Consider the following 18,090-nt stretch of genomic DNA (forward strand, 5'->3'; position numbering starts at 1 on the left):
ACAGATCATATTGGTCAACAATATTTACAGATTCCAGAAGCCGATGGAATGCTAGGGGCAGTAATCTAAGTGATCTTGCCCAAGCTAGAGCATAACTGAAGGAAAGAAAATTAATAGAACTATCACAGGAAGTGTAGAACATTCTTTGAGCAACAAGCCATTTTCCAAGAATCTGTGACAGCTGGTAAGATAACTAATGAATCGTAGAGTGTACCCATTGACGTTTTTTAAGCTCTATGTCTGCAGATTATGTTCTTCACTTCACAGCAGCCAGTGACATATGAAGTAGATGCATGCATTTCTCATTTCACTGTTAGAGGTACAGTCAAGTACGGTATAGTGAAGAGTGAAGTGTTCTCTTTTTAAGCATAGACTATTTTTGATAATAATGATGGCGACAATTTGTATGCAACATGTCACAATGTCCTCGACACATAAGTTAAGTACAATGGCAAAATAGGATATCGATTTTCACCGCGCAGGATACCGGCTGAATGTACTGCCCCAGACAAGAGAGAGAGCGGCAATGCTGCTATAACATTTTCCCACTCAGTGAGCTTTCAGCAGCTTCTGGGCCAGCAAAGGGCAATATACTGACCACAGCTAAAGCCAATGTTGCTACTTGACCCTCAGAGAGGCTGGTGTTGACTTAGGAGACGGTTGATAAACAGAGAGGCAGGGCAATGTCTAATCTTGACAAGAGTTGCAATATGTCTTGAGCCTTAAAGTATAAAGTGTAACTCATGAACGAATCACCAATGCTGCCAAGAAATATCAAGTGTCATTTTTAATGATGGGATCCTATTCACCAAAATATTATGGAAAAAAATTTTCTCGGAAACATACATTGTGGTCTTAAAGAGAATAGTCTCTGAAATAAAAGATGAGGTTAAAATTCATGGTGATCCACCATAAAAGGTCTTGAGTTCAAGACTATAAATCATAGGAGCAGAAGTAGACCATTCAGCCCATCAAGTCTGATCTGACATTCAAAGAGATCTGATAAGCCTCAACTCCACTCTGCTGCCTTTTCCCTATACCCCGATTCTCTGAATGATTCAAAACCTTTCTGTCCCAGCCTTGAATACACAGATAAAATTGAAATTGTCCAACATGAGGTTGACATACCTAACAGTACAGAATTAAAGACGTGAGTTTAGATTGTGTCTTTCAGGAAGACTAAATGTCCCACAAGAAATTTCTTCACCAAGAGGGTGGGGAGCCTACAGAATTCTCTGCCACAGGAAGCAGTTGAGGTGGAAACATTGAATTTTCAGGAAGGAGTTAGAGCTAGTGAGATCAAAGGATATGGGGAGAAAACAGGTACAAGGTACTGAATTGGATGATCAAATCTGATTGCATTGAATGGTAGAGAAGGCTTGAATGGCATACTAATGTTTCTATTTTCTGTATGTTTCTATGTCCCAAAATGTTTTATAGCTAATTAATAGTTTTGAATATAATCACAGTTGCAATGCAGGAAGATTACAATGATTAGTACACAGCAATCTCCCACAGAGGGCCACATGGTGATGACCAGATAATCTATTGATTGTGGAATGAGTAGCTTTCAGGACAATGCCCTGTGCTTTTTCAGGACAGTGCCATGGGATTTTTTCAGATCCTGCTTGAGAAGGCATCTCATGTGAAAGATAACACCTTTACAGTGCACCAGTCTCCTGATACTGCACTTGGAATGTCAACTTAGCTTTTGCACTTAGGTCTTGGAGTAGGACATGGGCAAACAGGTTCAGAGGCAAAGAATACCACACACAGAACCACTGGCCTGGCTGTGGCTGTTTTCTTGGTCTTCTGTGTGAACATTTCTTTCGTCCACCATTGACTTCATCTCTTCAGTGGCTGACTTTCTAAATTCCTGTCTAAACGTCATCACCTCCCTAACTCTCTATCAATTTTTAAGTTGTTCCTTCAAATGTACCTCCTGGGCCAAGCTTTTGACATCAGCCCTGGTATCTCCTTAGGGTCTCCAGCGTCCCTCTGGTTTGCTGATACTTCTGAAATGTTTTGTACTGCTTTACATGTGGCTTCATGTAAATTGCTGCAGGTGCACTGTCTTTTGTATCAGGCTTGCACAGTGGGAGAGGGAATTGACAAACGTAAGGGAAAGAGGAGGAAAAGAAACTGTGACAAATTAATTAGTAAAATATTCTGCTTATTTTCTTACAGTAGCTCTAGCATTGCAGGGAGGATGGGATTTGCAGACTAGAACATTGTGTGTTCCTTTTCAACTTCTCTTATAATGATATGACAAGATGCAGATTTGTCGTATCTAGTTAGGTCTTCTGCTGAACTCACTCTACAAATTGGCACCGACGCACAGTGAAAGCAGGAGTTGCTGGAAAAGCTCAGCAGGTCTAGCAGCATCTGTGAAGAAGTCAAAAAAAAATCAGAGTTAATGTTTCCAGCAAACATTTCTAGCGTTTCCAGCAACTTCTGCTTTTGTTCCTGTTTGACAGTGTCCTCAGTTCTTTCAGTTTTTCTTTTTGCTGCCCTCTGACAGTTTGTTCTCCTTCACAGGATGAGACCTGGTCGAAGCAGTACACCTACGCCCTGTTCAAAGCAATGAGCCACATGCTGTGCATCGGGTATGGAAAGCAGGCACCTGTTGGTATGTCTGACGTTTGGTTGACCATGCTCAGCATGATAGTGGGTGCCACCTGCTATGCCATGTTCATCGGCCATGCCACCGCACTCATTCAGTCATTGGACTCATCTCGGAGGCAGTACCAAGAGAAGGTAAGGGCCCACTAACTTCATTCACATGCAAAGTGATGGCCTCCTGTTTACAGAAATCTCGCTAGCCCTAACGCTGGACGGCTGAGTGCCGCTGGTGAGCCTGTGTACCTGAAACTAACGCTGTCAGTTTTATTTGACACAAATTCTTTATTCAGGAACCTGCAATATTGTAGTGAATAATAGATACCTGAGAATGAATACAAGGCTGTAATCTAATCGAGGGTTCCATTCTTGTCGTAAACTGTGAGAATATTCAGGTGTCACCTGAACTCAGAGATTGTATTGCTCTTTTTAAATTGCTCCAAGTTATTTGTGTCGAGCACAACACTATTAATTCAATAGAAGCCTGCAGTCATCTGACTGGATGAATTTGTTTGTGTTCTACATTGTTGATCAATCATGGCAGTTATCTGAAGGGTTAATGATTACAGCGCAGGTTTATTTCAAAATAATATTCATGCTGCATAAAGACATCATTTTCAATAAACTTAAAACCCGGATGAAGAGATGTATTTATAGTGTTGAAATCAGCACTATTAATGTTACTACTTCTATCAGGGAGCACCAAATGTAGCAACTTGTATTTGTTCAGTACCATAAATGAATAAGGAGAGGTAAAGTGAGGCAAAAATTGAATGGGTGTAACATGTAGAAGGAGGGTTAGCAGACTGGACCAACGATGTCGTTGAAGAAATACGTTCTTAGAAAAATAGCAAAAATTGCGGTGGCACGAGAATGGGAAGTCCAGGGAGGGACTGAGGCAGCTGAAGGTTGGGCTGGTTAAAGGACGGAGAAGAACGATTTGGCTCTTGAGGTGGTGTGGGGTGGATGCCATGGAAAGATTTGAAGCTGTGGGTTAAGATCTTGATTCAGTGCTTTAAGGAGCAAGGAGGTAGAGTCGGGGCTGGCGTAATGCGATGGAGGGGTCACTTAATATAGCCAAAGGTACGGTTAATGGAGTTTAAGTCAATGAAGGGGAAAGGATGAGAGGGCACAATTGACGTTTATCCTTATTCGTGGTGGTTGAATGATGATTGTTCCTGGTACCCCAGATCATGTTGCCTTGCAGAACTTTGTTTGAAAGCTCAACATTTGCATACGACATTGGGCCACCAGGTATTTTACTTAAGGCTGGCTTTTTCCTCATCCGTCTTGTCCCCACAACTCACAGAGAAAGCTGAGGTCTCAAAAGAAGGCAATTTGTCACCTTTAACTTGCAGCAAACACACTCTAGGCATCATGCATAGGTTCTCTACTTTGATTACTTATAATGGTAGTGATTGAAAGGCAGTACTAAGCAAGCAGTGCAGACAATACACTGTGCCTGGTGGTTTGAAAGCTGAAGCGAACACTTCCTTTCTGGGGCTGTGGACCGCAGTCATTAACGTTTGAACATTTGACAAAGTGACAGGACCCATGGCCCCTGCTACATGCCAAACGCCAGGTGGTCACTGTGCAAGCTGTCCCACTGTATTCAACTCGGCCAGGGATAACTTACAGCGATGCTGTTGACAGAATCCTCATCGATGCTCACAGCAAGAAAAAAAAGAGAGATGTCCCTTTGATGAATAAAAATTAAGCCACGTCAAGCAACTGAAACATCGACTTTCCTGTTTCCCTGATGCTGCCTGGCCTGCTGTGTTCCTCCAGCTCCACACTGTGTTGACTCTGATCCAGCATCTGCAGTTCTTGCTGTCTTTTAGTTTTGTGATTCATTTTAACAGCTGTTTAAAATGAAGTAAAATGATCTCTCCAGAACAAAAGAACGTAGAAGGTTAAGGGGTGATCTGATCGAAGTCTTCAAGATATTAACAAGAAAAGGCAGGTAGATAAAGATAAGCTATTTCCAGTGGTTGTTGATTCTAGAACTAGGGGTATAGTCTGAGAATTAGGACCAGACCATTCAGGAGAGATGCTAGGAAGCACTTTGGCACACAAATGGATGGTAAATTATTGGAGCTCTTTTCCAGAAATGACAGGTAATGCTGGAACAGTTGTTAATATCAAATCTGAGCTAGATAACTTTTTGTTAAGCAAATGTATTACGGGGTATGGGCCAAGGGCAGGTATATGGAGCTGGGGCATATGTTAGGCTGGCACGGAGGTTAGCACTGCTGCCTCACGGTGCCAGGGACCTGCGTTCAAGTCCAGCCTCAGGCGACTGCTTGTGTGGAGTTTACATATTCTCCCTGTATCTGTGTGGGTTTCCTCCAGGTGCTCCAATTTCCTCTCTCAGTCCAAAGATGTGCAGGCTAGGTGGATTGGTCATGCTAAATTGTGTCCAGTGATGTGTAAATTAGATGGTTTAGTCATGGTGAATGCAGGGCTACAGGGATAAGGTAGCAGGTGGGTCTGGGCGGGTTGTCCATTGGAAGGTTGGTGTAGACTTGATTGGCTGAATGGCCTGCTTCCACACTGTAGGGATTCTGATTCAATGAATCAGTCATGATCTCATTGAATGGCAGAACTAGTTGGAGGGGCTGAATGACCTACCCCCTGTTCCTATCTTCCTGTGAAGTGAAGAATGCATTCATTTGGTTATAGGTTAGCCTATTCTGATTCAAGCCACATGATCCAGATATTAGGCATCATTCAATGCAAAATCTATGAGGCTATTCATTATCATTAGGCTTTAAGAATAGCTAAACTATTTGGGTTCTACTCTTTCAAAAGAATTAATGTTAAATGAAGGATGATGGATGGAGGCCCAAATGAAGCAGGTATTTTGCTGAGAGATAATGGGAACTGCAGATGCTGGAGAATCCAAGATAGTAAAATGCGAGGCTGGATGAACACAGCAGGCCAAGCAGCATCTCAGGAGCACAAAAGCTGACTCTGAAGGGTCTAGGCCCGAAACGTCAGCTTTTGTGCTCCTGAGATGCTGCTTGGCCTGCTGTGTTCATCCAGCCTCACATTTTATTATCCAGGTATTTTGCTGTTTGCTTTGAGAAGTCTGTTGTTGTGTTGTATCTTCCGTATAATTGCATGTGATTCTAGATGCGCTTGAGGGACCTGAGCTGGGTTTACCAGAGGAAATACTACCCAGCATCAAAAATTCTATTGGCCCAAAATCTGACTGCTCAACAGCCATAGTACACTGGCACTGACCTTAAAGATTTTAGACTTGGCCTTCTGCCTTCATCTTGAGGGAGGTCTTGCCTTGGAGATCTGCCAGCCAATCTAATTAGATGTTAGTTTGATAGCTCCAGCAAGAGCAGACGTGAACAGTTGCTACTACTGGGACCTCTGCAGGAGAAAATCTTCACAGCTAAGTTAGGAATCTTTTCTCGAGCCTGCCTGGCACACCTCAAAAAGAGATTGGGTTTGTGAGAGTTGGGGTGGGGAAGTTGTGTCTTGGTTGGGATGGGTAAAAGATGTGGGGAGTAGGATTCATTCCTGAAGGGGTGGTGCCCCTAAATTGTATGGGGGACCCATTCAAATAGATAGCAGGCACCATCCTTCTTGCCCACTAGTAGCCATTTAAGAACTTCAATAGGTGTGTATAGGCTTGACACCCTGCCTGCTCATCATAACAAGGGAGACAGGTTGCGAATGGGTGCAAAGATGATGAGTAAGCCCCTCAGTTTATTGCACGAACGATTGCATTTCCATATAAATCGGTGAGAGGGGCACACAAAGTTCATTTCATTCTGTTCCATGTTTATTCTTCGGAATTGTGTTTTACCCTTAGCAGGGTGCAATCTATTCATACCCACAGGAAGGTAGATTGCAGTGAGGGGTCACTGGATAGTTTTCTGGGATGTGCAGGCTGCACCTGGTGGAGAGCTTGAGTGTATTACATCAAATATCTAGGTGTTAGAAGAATGAAGGGTTATGTTATTGAAACGTCTAGGAATCTGAGAGGATTGACACAGGGGATACCAGAGGCTGTTACCTTGGCTGGTGAGTCAAGAACCAACAGACAGACATTATCCCAGGATATGAAGCAGTCATTTTGTGGTAGGGTTGATTCAGTTTGAGAATCTTTGGAATTTATTAATCCAAAGGGCTCTACGTTTTCAGTTGTTGAGTGTTTTCAAGGCTTGGATCTTTGCATATTCAGCCTCAAAGGAGATCCAGGATCATGAGGATGGAGCAAAGTGGTGGAGCTGAGCTAGAACATCACCATAATCATACTGAATGGTCCAGCATTCAAAGCCTATTTCTGCTTCTTTTTAAAAATGTTTGTATATTTCAAATCACCCTACTTCATGGTATCACCTTCAGATTTATCTATGCTTATTTAAGGGTCACATTTCAATAAGAAAACGTAAGACAGTGAAGTGTAGATTTCTTATCCATCTACCGTAATCAATCATTACATCAAATGATTTAAAGAGGCAGTATGCCACTGTTGACAATGCAGCCTGAGGAGAAAGGGGATAGCCTCAGAGAAGTTACTGTAACATTTAGCCTTAAGCTGGGTCTCGCCTAACAGCTTCACCATCTCTGAGAGTGGTCCTATTTTAGTCGTACCAACCAGTGTTGTATTGATAATAATGAATTATTTGAACCTTCAGTTGCCTCGGAACTTAACTCTGGAATTCATCTCACATTTTCACTTCTCTGCTTCATTTTCCTTTAGGACCAACCATTTTGACAAAACTTTTGACCATCTGACCTGGAATATCTCCCCATGAGGCTCAACATAATATTTTGTTTTATAATACTCCTGTGAAATGCCTTTCATTATATTAATGGTGCCATGTAAATGTAAGTTGTTGTTGACCTGGTGTGAAATCAGAAGTCCTTTAGTTACACATTATTGACCTCGTTTGGCGTCAAGGAAGAATGACTACGCCATAACAGTTTCCAAACAGCAAACCAAAGCTTTAAGTCAATGAGGACTTTTAAACTGTCTGTCTAGTCAAGTACATTTTTAACATGGTCCTATTTAGCATCTATTTCTAAAGCAGGTCTTTATGGCTAGACATTATGTTCCTTGTGGCAGGCAGCATTCTGAAAAAGTACAGCGCAGGAGATACATTAATCAGCTATTTTCCCATCCATTCAGCTACTGTTATAAATTAAACCAATTTACTAAAATCTAAACAAAATGAATAAGGGCCAAAAGCCCCTGAAGGGCACCTGCAAGAAAAGTCAAAATTGCGAAGGAAGCTGAAATAACGCTAAAGAGGCCAGTATCCTGTAACCAAGTTATCCTTTATTTACACATTCACAGTGAATGGACTCTCACCAGCCAGCTGAAAGACAGTTCCTCGAATGAGGAGAATTTCCATCATTCCTTTTTATATCTGTCAGGCAGGGCTCTACTGTTGGCCCAGGTTAATAGCTGCAATTAAGGATCTCTTAGGCAATGAGATACACCTGGCCCTTATCCCAAACATGACAGAAACTTTCAAATTTTGATCTAGAATGTTGTGCTGAGGGTTAATGAAACCCATTTCCTGACTGCCCACCAGTCATGGAAGGCCTAAGTATACCCGCAGACACTTTGCTGCTCCCTTTCGCAGGACACCTGCTTACAGACATACCATGAAAGGTAGGCACGCTATTGGGTGCTCACTGCCTAGACCTTTCAATGATACCTTTGGGCAGACCCAGGACCGGGCCCACAAAGATGTTTCCTTATTTCCTCATTCCTTCCTGCACTGGGTGCCCAGAGATCAGGAGTATGGGGGCTAAAGTTCAAACTAAAACTGTAAAAGGAGCCACTTTATAGGAGAGAAGTGGCTTTGAGCTTGTTACAATTTATCCAGACTCTGTTCATCTAAATGGACAAAAGAATGACAGCCCCTAATTACTTGCATCACATGGTCAGCAGGGTGGTTCAGTTGTTAGCACTGCTGCCTCACTGTGTCAGGGACCTGGGTTCGATTCCAGCCTCAGGTGACTGTCCGTGTAGAGTGTGTACATTCTCCCTGTGTCAGCATGGGCATCCTCTGGTGTTTCCTCCACAGTCCATGCTAAATTGCATTGCTTTGTCCAGGGATGGGTGGGATGCTCTTACCCTAATCCATGGATTAGCTATGGGAAATGCAAGGTTACAGAGATACAGTGAAGAGATCTGGGTGGGCTGCTCCTGGGAGGCTTGGTGGGGACCTGATGGACTGAATGGCCTGCTTCCACACTGTAGGGATTCTATGATATTTCCTGCTAGTGTGCAACCCCCCACTCCCCTACTTATCAGCACCAAATCGTAGTTTTCTTTTACTGTGCAATTAAAGACTACCTTTTGCTTTTAGCCTTTGGTACCAGGTCCACATGTTGCTCACAGCTCATGCTTGTGTCTGCACCAAAATCAGGTGTAGAAATTCATGACAATTTCCCCCCTCCCCCTTCCTTAAGCGTAGCAGAGGTCGCTTGGACCAGTCTGACCACTGGGTGGGTGGATATCAGACTGAAGACTCCAACCAGGAACAATATAAGTTCATATGGCTCACTGCTCGGTACATATAGCCACCTGAGGAGTGTCATTGTGCTAGTTGATTTGTGGCATTGCTTCTTTCTGAGAACGATTAATATCTTTGCTAGAGCTGTGTTCTTTCAAAGGAAAGCTACATTTAAAAGCACACAATAATTAAGCCTAACCTTCTGTTATTTTCTCAACTGAACGAGTGACTCAGTCAGTGCCCTGACATTATTGTTATATCCATCGGAATTTTTGTTTGACAGTGATCAATTTTCCCTTTCCACTTTGTGTAACACCTTTATGCTCGATGATAGGTGTAATGGGCGATACTAAAATTAGTGGAATCAGAATGAACATTTGACATCCTTAGATTAGCAAAAATGCTCTAAATGCAGAAGATTTTGACATGCCTGTGCCACCTTTCTTAATTTAGCTTTATTGGAGCATCATTTAATTTAACCCCTCTACATCTGCATTAATACAGCTCTTCGGCACATTCTTCTTCTTGAACTCTCTATCCAAAGCTTGATCTGGCTCACAGCATGATATCCTCCATAATGGATAAAGTAAAGAGGCAGATCCTGCGTTCAGTTCAGCTAGAATACGAGTTGAACCCCATGCCATAGGCATCAACCTACTCTATCTGAGGGGTGGTGGCATAATGATACATTCAATGCATTGGTTGTCCAGAACATGAGGTTAAAGCTTTGAGGACCCAGATTCAAACCCTAGTCTGGCAGATGGTGCAATTTGAATTCAGTAAGATCTGGAATTAGCATTACCTAACAGTGACCTCGTAATTGTTGTAAAAACCCATTTGGTTATGTACCTTTGGTCTCCTGGTGTGAGGAAGAGTATTAATTTTATCGAGGGAGTCCAGCGAAGATTCACCAGACTGATTCCTGGAATATCAGGAGTAACATATGAAGAAAGACTAGATCAACTAGGCTTGTACTTACTGAAATTTAGAAGAAAGAGGAGTGATCTCCTCGAGACGTATAACATGACAAGCTAGTTGTTGGAAGAATATTCCTGATGTTGGACAAGCGCAGAATGGGGCTGCAGTCCAAGAATTAGGGATAAACCATTCAGGACAGAGATGAGGAAGAACTTCTTCACAGAGGAGAGTTGTGAACCTGTGGAATTCTCTCCCACAGGAAGCTTTTGGAGCCAGTTCGTGAGGTGCATTCAAGAGGGAGTTGGATGTGACCCTTGTGGCCAAAGGATCAAGGAGAAAGTGGGAGTCAGATACTGAAATTAATCAGCCATGATCATATTGAATGGTGGTGAGGTTCAAAGGACCGAATAGCCTGCTTCTGCACCTATTTTCCACGTTTATGTGTCCGTTAGGGAAGGGGTTCTGCTGTCCTTATCTGGTCTGCTCTGTATGTGACTCCAGACCCACATGTAGGGTTGATTCTTCACTGTTCTCTGAAATGACCTAGTGAGGTGGTCAGTTCAAAGACAGTTAGGAATGGCCAACAAGTGTACCAAATGAAAAGTGGGTCATCCACATTGCACATGTTAAAAGAAAACCTGCCAGCCACCACAACAATATATACTGCACCATGTCGTTTGGAGCTGTGGATACTAATGGTATGAACTCCAATTTCCTTCCAGCACACAGCTGATCAAGAATCTCCCCCAACCCCCTTAGAACATAAAACATAGAACAATACAGCGCAGAACAGGCCCTCAGCCCTCGATGTTGCGCCGACCTGTGAACTAATCTAAGCCCCTCCCTCCACACTATCCCATCATTATCCATATGCTTATCCAAGGACTGTTTAAATGCCCCTAATGTGGCTGAGAGGCCATTGGCCTGTGTTGGGAGGATTTACAAGATGGTACTCAAGACCATCAAGATGGTACTGATTAGCCACAATAACCACAATGTCCTTGGCTATTAAATCCTGGATTGGGATTTGAGCCTGGATTTTACAGCTGTAAGGCAGGTCAATGCCCTTTGCACACCTTAAGACAAACTTACATTAATAGAGTCATATTAAGCAAGCACAAAGTACCCTAAAAATATTTGTGTACAAAGGTACACAGTTGAATATAAGGATGGTGTAACCTACAGAACTACAGATCAAGAGCTGGAAGGTAGGTTAGACTGGATAACTCTTCCACACCAGACATGGCCATGATGGGCTGAATGGTCACCTACCATGCCATAATTATTTGTGTTTGTAACCTTTATGCTGCATTCTGTGCATTAGCAACTCCACTGTCAAAGGATCATACTAAAGTCACACTAAAGAATTAAATCTTGAAGGCAGATGAGACACTTATCGACTGGCTGAAATATTAATGAAAGTACTTTTGTGTCTTCAATCTGCCCATCTGTGAAAATCCAGTTTGGGCGCTTATAGAGCATTATTGCCTCGGCCGTGGAAACTCAAGTCGTTACCAAGGCAAGCATTTATTGTTCATCCCTTGTTGCCTTTGAGAAGATGGTGGCAATTCAACACTTCGGCTGTTCGTTCAGGAAAAACCTTATCTCTCTGCAAGTGGTTGAAATCTAATTCCTGAGAATGTGGCAGAGACAGATGCAATAGAGTTATTTCAAAAGACGAATCAGATGACTGTGCTGTAAGGGAGAATGTTCAGAGGTATGGGGAGAAGGCTTGACATTTGGTGGGGAGGGGGTGGGAGGTGGAATCTGTGGTCTTTTTCTGTCCATAACCATTCTGTGATTCCATCAAACTGCAATATGTTTGTGTCAACAAAGTGTGGAGCTGGATGAACACAGCAGGCCAAGCAGCATGTTAGGAGCACAAAAGCAGATGTTTCGGGTCTAGGCCCTTCACCACTGCTTTCCCACTGATGTGTGGTTGTTTGTCAAATTGAAAGTTTCAGCATAACTTAGGCAACAGATCTAAGACCCATTGCAAGAATTTGGAATAAAATAATTTACCTTTGCACTGGATCAAATTTCATGTAATCCAGCATCAACCTGATCCCAAGCCAACCTTCCATGCATTGACTTAATCTACACTTCTCACTGCCTCAGGAAGGCAGCCAACATCATCAAAAGACCCCTCTCACGTTGATTATAATTTCTTCCAACCTTTTTCTGTTGGGCAGAGGATACCAAATCTTAGACACACATACCAACAGATTCAAGAACAGCTTCTTCCCTGCTGTTATTACACTTCTGAATGGACCTCTCTAATTTTAAATTTAATATTAACCACACTCTTTGTGCACCTTCTCTGCCTCCATAACATTGTATTCGTTGCTGTGTTCTATTACCCTAATGCAGTTTGTATGTATGATTTGCCCAGCTGCACACCAAACAAAACTTTTCACTGTACCTAGCCACATTTGGCAATAATAAATCAAATCACATTAAATCAATTTTGTAATTATGCCCCTCTGGAGCAGGTAGGATAGAGGTTTATAAAATCATGAGGGGCATGGAAAAGGATAAGTAGTCAAGCTCAAGGTAGGGGAGTCCAAAACTAGAGGGCATAGGTTTAAGGAGAGAGGGTAAAGAATTAAAAGGAACTGGATGGGCAATATTTTCATGCTGTGGGTGGTGCATGTATCGAATGAGCTGCCAGACGAGGTGGAGGAGGCTGGTACAATTACAACATTGGAAAGCCATCTGGATGGGTACATGAATAGGAAGTGTTTAGAGGGATATGGGCCAAAAGTTGGCAAATGGGACTGGATTAATTTAGAATATCTGGTCCCCATGTGCGAGTTGGGCTGAATGGTTTGTTTCTGTGCTGTACATCCCTATGACTCTATGACTCATCTTCCACCACCTTTTCAGGAAGAGGGCTACAAAGACTCACAACCCTGTACGAGAAAAGAAACTCACCTTATTCTGTTTTAAAAGGGCAAATCTTTACTGAACAGTCTTGCTGCAGCTTTTTATTGACATTATTCCCTCTTTGGCAGGAACAAAAGTTATACAAGCTTGTATCACTTCAGCCACTCACTGCAAAAATCACCCATGACATTGCTCATCGTGTTCAGAGCATTCAGTGGAGCTACAATGCCACCTGGTGGCTTTTAAAAGAAAAAACTTTAATGGGATATGGGTGTCACTGGCAAAATTGGTTTTTGCTAACCATCCCCAGTCGCCCTTGGACTTAGGTATTCATCAGTCCATTTCAGAGGACAGTTCAGAATCAACAAACATTTCTGTAGGTCTAGAGTTACATGCAGGGCAGGCCAGATGACAGATTTCCTTCCCTAAAGGATATGAGTGAACCAGATGGGTTTTTAACTATAATCTTTCATAGTTGTCGAGCTCACCATTGCTGAAAACAGCTTTACATTCAAAATGCATTAATTAAATTTAACTTTGATCAGCTGTCGTAATGGGATTTGAACTCAAGTCCTGAGAGAAACATCATGGGTCTTTAAATTGTTAGCCTAGTTATTGTGACTGTTTGATTGGGTTTATTATTGTCACATGTATCTAGGCACAGTGAAAAGTTTTGTTTTGTGTGCAGTCGACAAATCATACTAGACGAAGTGCATTAGGATAATAGAACAGAGCAAACAATACAAGGCTCTCTGATGAAGGGCCTAGGCCTGAAACGTCAGCTTTTGTGCTCCTGAGATGCTGCTGGGCCTGCTGTGACATACAGCCCCACACTTTGTTATCTTGGATTCTCCAGCATCTGCAGTTCCCATTATCAAGGAATACAATGTTACAGCTGCAGAGAATCTATTAGGCTGTGTCACAATCCTTTCCATAACCTGAAATCTGCCTCAATCAGCAGTTAGAGAACCAATAGAACTGACAATTCCAATTAAAAATTGCCATGTAGGGAATTCTAATGCAAAATATTAACATTAAAAGTGTGACCAAAAATAGTCACAACTTAAAGTGAAGTTTTATGTTAAGACCTTTTATTTAACCTCATTTGCAAAGATCAACTCCCTTTTTGAAATATAGAAGATGGGTTGGACCATGAAATGTCTTATATCAGTTTGACTTGCAAATCTAGTAGACTTTTTTGGGATGTTTAGATAAGGGTAGAGCAGTTTATGCAGTTTGTAATAATTTCAGTAAGGGCTTTGACAAGGCCCCCCCATATGAAACTGACAAAGAAGGTAAAACTCATAGGATCCATGTTAACTTTGCAAGTTGAATCCAAAATTGGCTTAGCGGTAGGAGGCTGTTTGTGCGACTGGAGCCCGGTGTGCTGTGACACACCACGGGGATCAATGCTGGGTCTGTTAGTGTTTGCGATATTCACAAATGATGTGGATGAGAATGTGAGAGGGATGACACAAAGATTAGCTGAGTGGTTGACAGTGCAGAAGAAGGTGTTAAGTTACAGGAAGATATAAATGGATTGGCCAGATGAACAGATCAATGGCAGATGGAATTTAACCCTGCTAAATGTAACGTGGTTTCTCTTTATTTTCTAATGGGAAGACGGTGTCATTAGCTCGGCAGTATTTATTGCCCATCCTTAATTGCCTAGAGGGCATTTAAAGATCAGCCATATTACTGTGGGTCTGGAGTCACATGCAAGTCAGACTGGGTAAGGGTGGCAAATTCCTTCCCTGAAGGACGCTAGTGAACCAGGTGGGCTTTTCCCAACAATCAGTGATAGGATTCATGGTCATCATTAGACTCATAATCCCAGACTTTTTTTGTTGAATTCAAACTCCATCATCTGCCATTCAAACTCAGGCCCTCAGTATATTACCTGGGTCTTTGGATTAACAGCCTGGTGACAATGCCATGAGGGCATTGCCTCCCCGTGGATTGAACTTTGGATGAAGGAACAAGACAAGGGAGTATTCAATCAATAACAGGACACTAGAAAGCCCAGAGGAACTGAGGGATCTGAAGGTGGCTAATGTGTAGTGAAAAAGGTAATCAGGGTACTTGTCTTTTTCAGTTGTGACAGGGCTGAGAAGAGCAGGGAGGTTATGTTGGAGCTATACTATACTTTGTTTAGGCCACAGATGGAACACTGTCACTGCACTAAAGGAAAAATGTTATTGCATTAGAAAGGGTGCAGAGGAGATTCACCAGGATGTTGCCTGGGGTGGAATATTTCAAAGACTGGATAAGCTCCAAGTTGTTTTCATTGGAGCTGAGAAGGGTGAGGGGAATACTGATAGATATCCTATCAATATCCTATGGATTACTATGGATCAGAAACTTAACTGGGCTTGCCATACAAATACTGTGGCCACAAGAGCAGATCAGAGGCTAGGAATCTTGCAGTGAGTAACTCACCACTTAACTTTCCAAAGCCTGCCCTACAAGGCACAAGTCAGGAGTAGAATGGAATATCTGTCACTTCCCTTGATGGGTGCAGCTCCAACAAAACTCAAGACTCTTGACACCATCCAGGACAAAGCCCATTTGATTTGCCTCATATCCACAAACTTCCATTCCTTTCACTGCTGACGCTCAGCAGTAGCATTGTGCGCTTCCTACAAACTGCAGTGCAAAAATTCACCAATGACCTGTAGACAGCACCTTCTAAACCCACAATCACTTCCATCCAAAAGGTCAAGAGCAGCAGATACATGCATACACCACCAGCTGCAAGCTCCCCTCTGGCTTGACATGGAAATATATCACAATTTCTTCAGTGTCACTTGATCCAAATGCTGGAGTTAATTTTCCTAATAGCACTGTGGGCTTACCTGCAGAAAATAGACTGCAGCAGCTCAAGATTGCAGCTCATCACCAAATTCTCAAGGACAGTCAGGAATGGGAAATAAATATTGCCCCAGCCAATAAAACCTAATCTAACGAATGAACAAAAGAAATTGAATTATAACTGTTCCTCCAGTTCAAAACACTTCTTTGGTTGCAAAGTACATTGGATCATCATGAGAAGGATCATATAAATGCAAGAAGGGTAATACCCAAATACTCCTTTCCTCCAATACTGCCTGGTTTGCTGTGATCTTGCACCCTCCTATTTGTCCAACTTAGATTCCAGCATCTGCAGTTCTTTTTTGTCTCTATATAAATGCAACCCTGTCTTCCTTTTCTTTGTAACAAGCAATGGTTTGGATTTCACTGCTTGAGAAGACTGTGAAAGCAGATACAGTGGTATCTTTCCAACGGAAATTGGATCTCAATTTAGATAGGAAACATTGGCTGAACCGCAAGGACAGGACAGGGGGGTTAGACTAATTGGATGGTTTGCTCTATAACAGTTTCCACATCCACAAGATGTTCCAAAGTCAGTGAAGAATAATGATTGTTGTTTTGTAGATATGCAGAGGAGGTAACTTGTGTGCAGAGGGATCCCACAAATGGCCAAGGTGATGAGTGAATGGTGATTGTGAATCAGGAGCTCCCTTGCACTTTTTCATAAACAACCATGAGATCCTGAACAGATATACAATACCAAATAAAAAAACTGAGCGAACTGTGGATGCTGGAAATCAGAAACAAAAACAGAAATTGCTGGAGAAACATAACAAAGCCTGACAGTGTCTGTGGAGAGAAATCACAGTGAACATTTTAGGCTCAGTGACTTCTTCAGAAGCTTTTCCAAATATACAATGCAGTCTGACACTTCATCACCATAGGAGGCAGAACTGATCATTTCTGAAGAAGGGTCAATGGACTCTAAACATTATTTCCATTTTTCTCTCTCCACAGATGCTGGCACACTTGCTGAGTTTCACCAGTGATTTCTGTTTTTCTTTTAGATGTGATGTGGTCATTACCTTACAACACTGAAATGTACATTATATGCTGAGGCAATGGTACTGAGCTTCAACTTCATGAAAGAGCTTGCATTTATATCAGAACTTGGGCAGCCTCACAAAACCCTGGTGCATTTCACAGCCCATGAAATTAGCTTTGAATTCTGGTCATTGTTGTACCATATGACCAATTTCTGCACAGCTAAGTTTCCTGAAGCAGCAATGTGATAAAGACGGATAGTTGTAACTATTTAATCACTGCGAAAACAATTATTTAGTCATTATTGCACTCCTGTTTCGGGAACTTGCAAGTTGGTTGCTTAATTACATGTCAAAAGTACCACTTTGGCTCTAAAGCACTTTGGGATGCCCGGAGATTGTGCATAGCACCACATATATCAAATTTTTCTGTGATATAAGTATTGCGCTACAGCTTTCGTACATCAGAGCTTTGCCAGAGTGGAGGGCTGGTTCCTAATTCTGGTCCAGAAGCCAGGGTAGAAGATTTGAGGTTTGCATAATTAAGGAACAGAGAGTCACAAGGTTTGCAAATCAGGTACCAGACCCTCCAACTTGAATGCTGCATGGAAAGAGGCCATTTTTCCAATCCAGCCTGTACAGGTATTTTGAGAAAACTATCCAATTAGTTCTGCTCCCCTGCTCTCTACCTCTGGCCTTAATGATTTTTCTTTATCAAAGTAAACAATGACTACTCATTTTGTTTCCATTATGGGATTAATCAAAGAGCAGAGACAATTACTTGAAGATGTATAACTGTCCTTTTATTCCATGTTAGAGCCAAAAAAGGAAACAGAACGTGCTGGTAGCCAGGTAGACAAACAGGAGGCTGGAAGAACACAGCAAGCCAGGCAGCATCTGGTGGAAAGGAACGGTCAATGTTTCAGATATTACCCTCTTTGGGATGATATGGGTAATAACCAAAACTTTGGCTGCTGCTTTCCTCAAGATGCTGCTTAGCCTGCTGTGTTCTTCCAGCCTCCTGTTTGTTTATCTTTTCATTCCAGCTGTTGTTGTAATATTTCTAATGTATGTTGCAATTGTTGATAAGCCTCAGGCAAGATTTATAATGGCATAATGACCTCCCTGAGCTGTGAGCTAAACTTCACTTAATGTTATTTATTTAAAACAAAAAAGAATCTCTCCATATATCACTCGAAAAATATCGAAAGCCAAGTAGTTGTCTTCTGATACAATGACACTGCTTATTGTGAAGGCGAGTCCGTGGCTCTGTGTTGTGGCCATACCTACATTAGAACCTGGTTTCCCTGGCAACGAGTAGT

At 42.2% G+C, this 18,090-nt stretch overlaps 1 protein-coding gene across 1 annotated transcript in view; it reads left to right on the forward strand.

Moving 5' to 3' along the window:
• Positions 1 to 18,090, forward strand: part of hcn4 (hyperpolarization activated cyclic nucleotide-gated potassium channel 4) — a 354,702-nt gene that overhangs the window by 202,566 nt on the left and 134,046 nt on the right. Inside the window, exon 4 of the mRNA XM_048520718.1 lies at positions 2,539 to 2,757. Within this exon, the coding sequence (XP_048376675.1) occupies positions 2,539 to 2,757 (219 nt within the window). The remainder of the gene's footprint in view (positions 1 to 2,538; positions 2,758 to 18,090) is intronic.

This window comes from Stegostoma tigrinum, chromosome 36, assembly GCF_030684315.1.
Source record: "Stegostoma tigrinum isolate sSteTig4 chromosome 36, sSteTig4.hap1, whole genome shotgun sequence".
NCBI classification, from domain to species: Eukaryota; Metazoa; Chordata; class Chondrichthyes; order Orectolobiformes; family Stegostomatidae; genus Stegostoma; species Stegostoma tigrinum.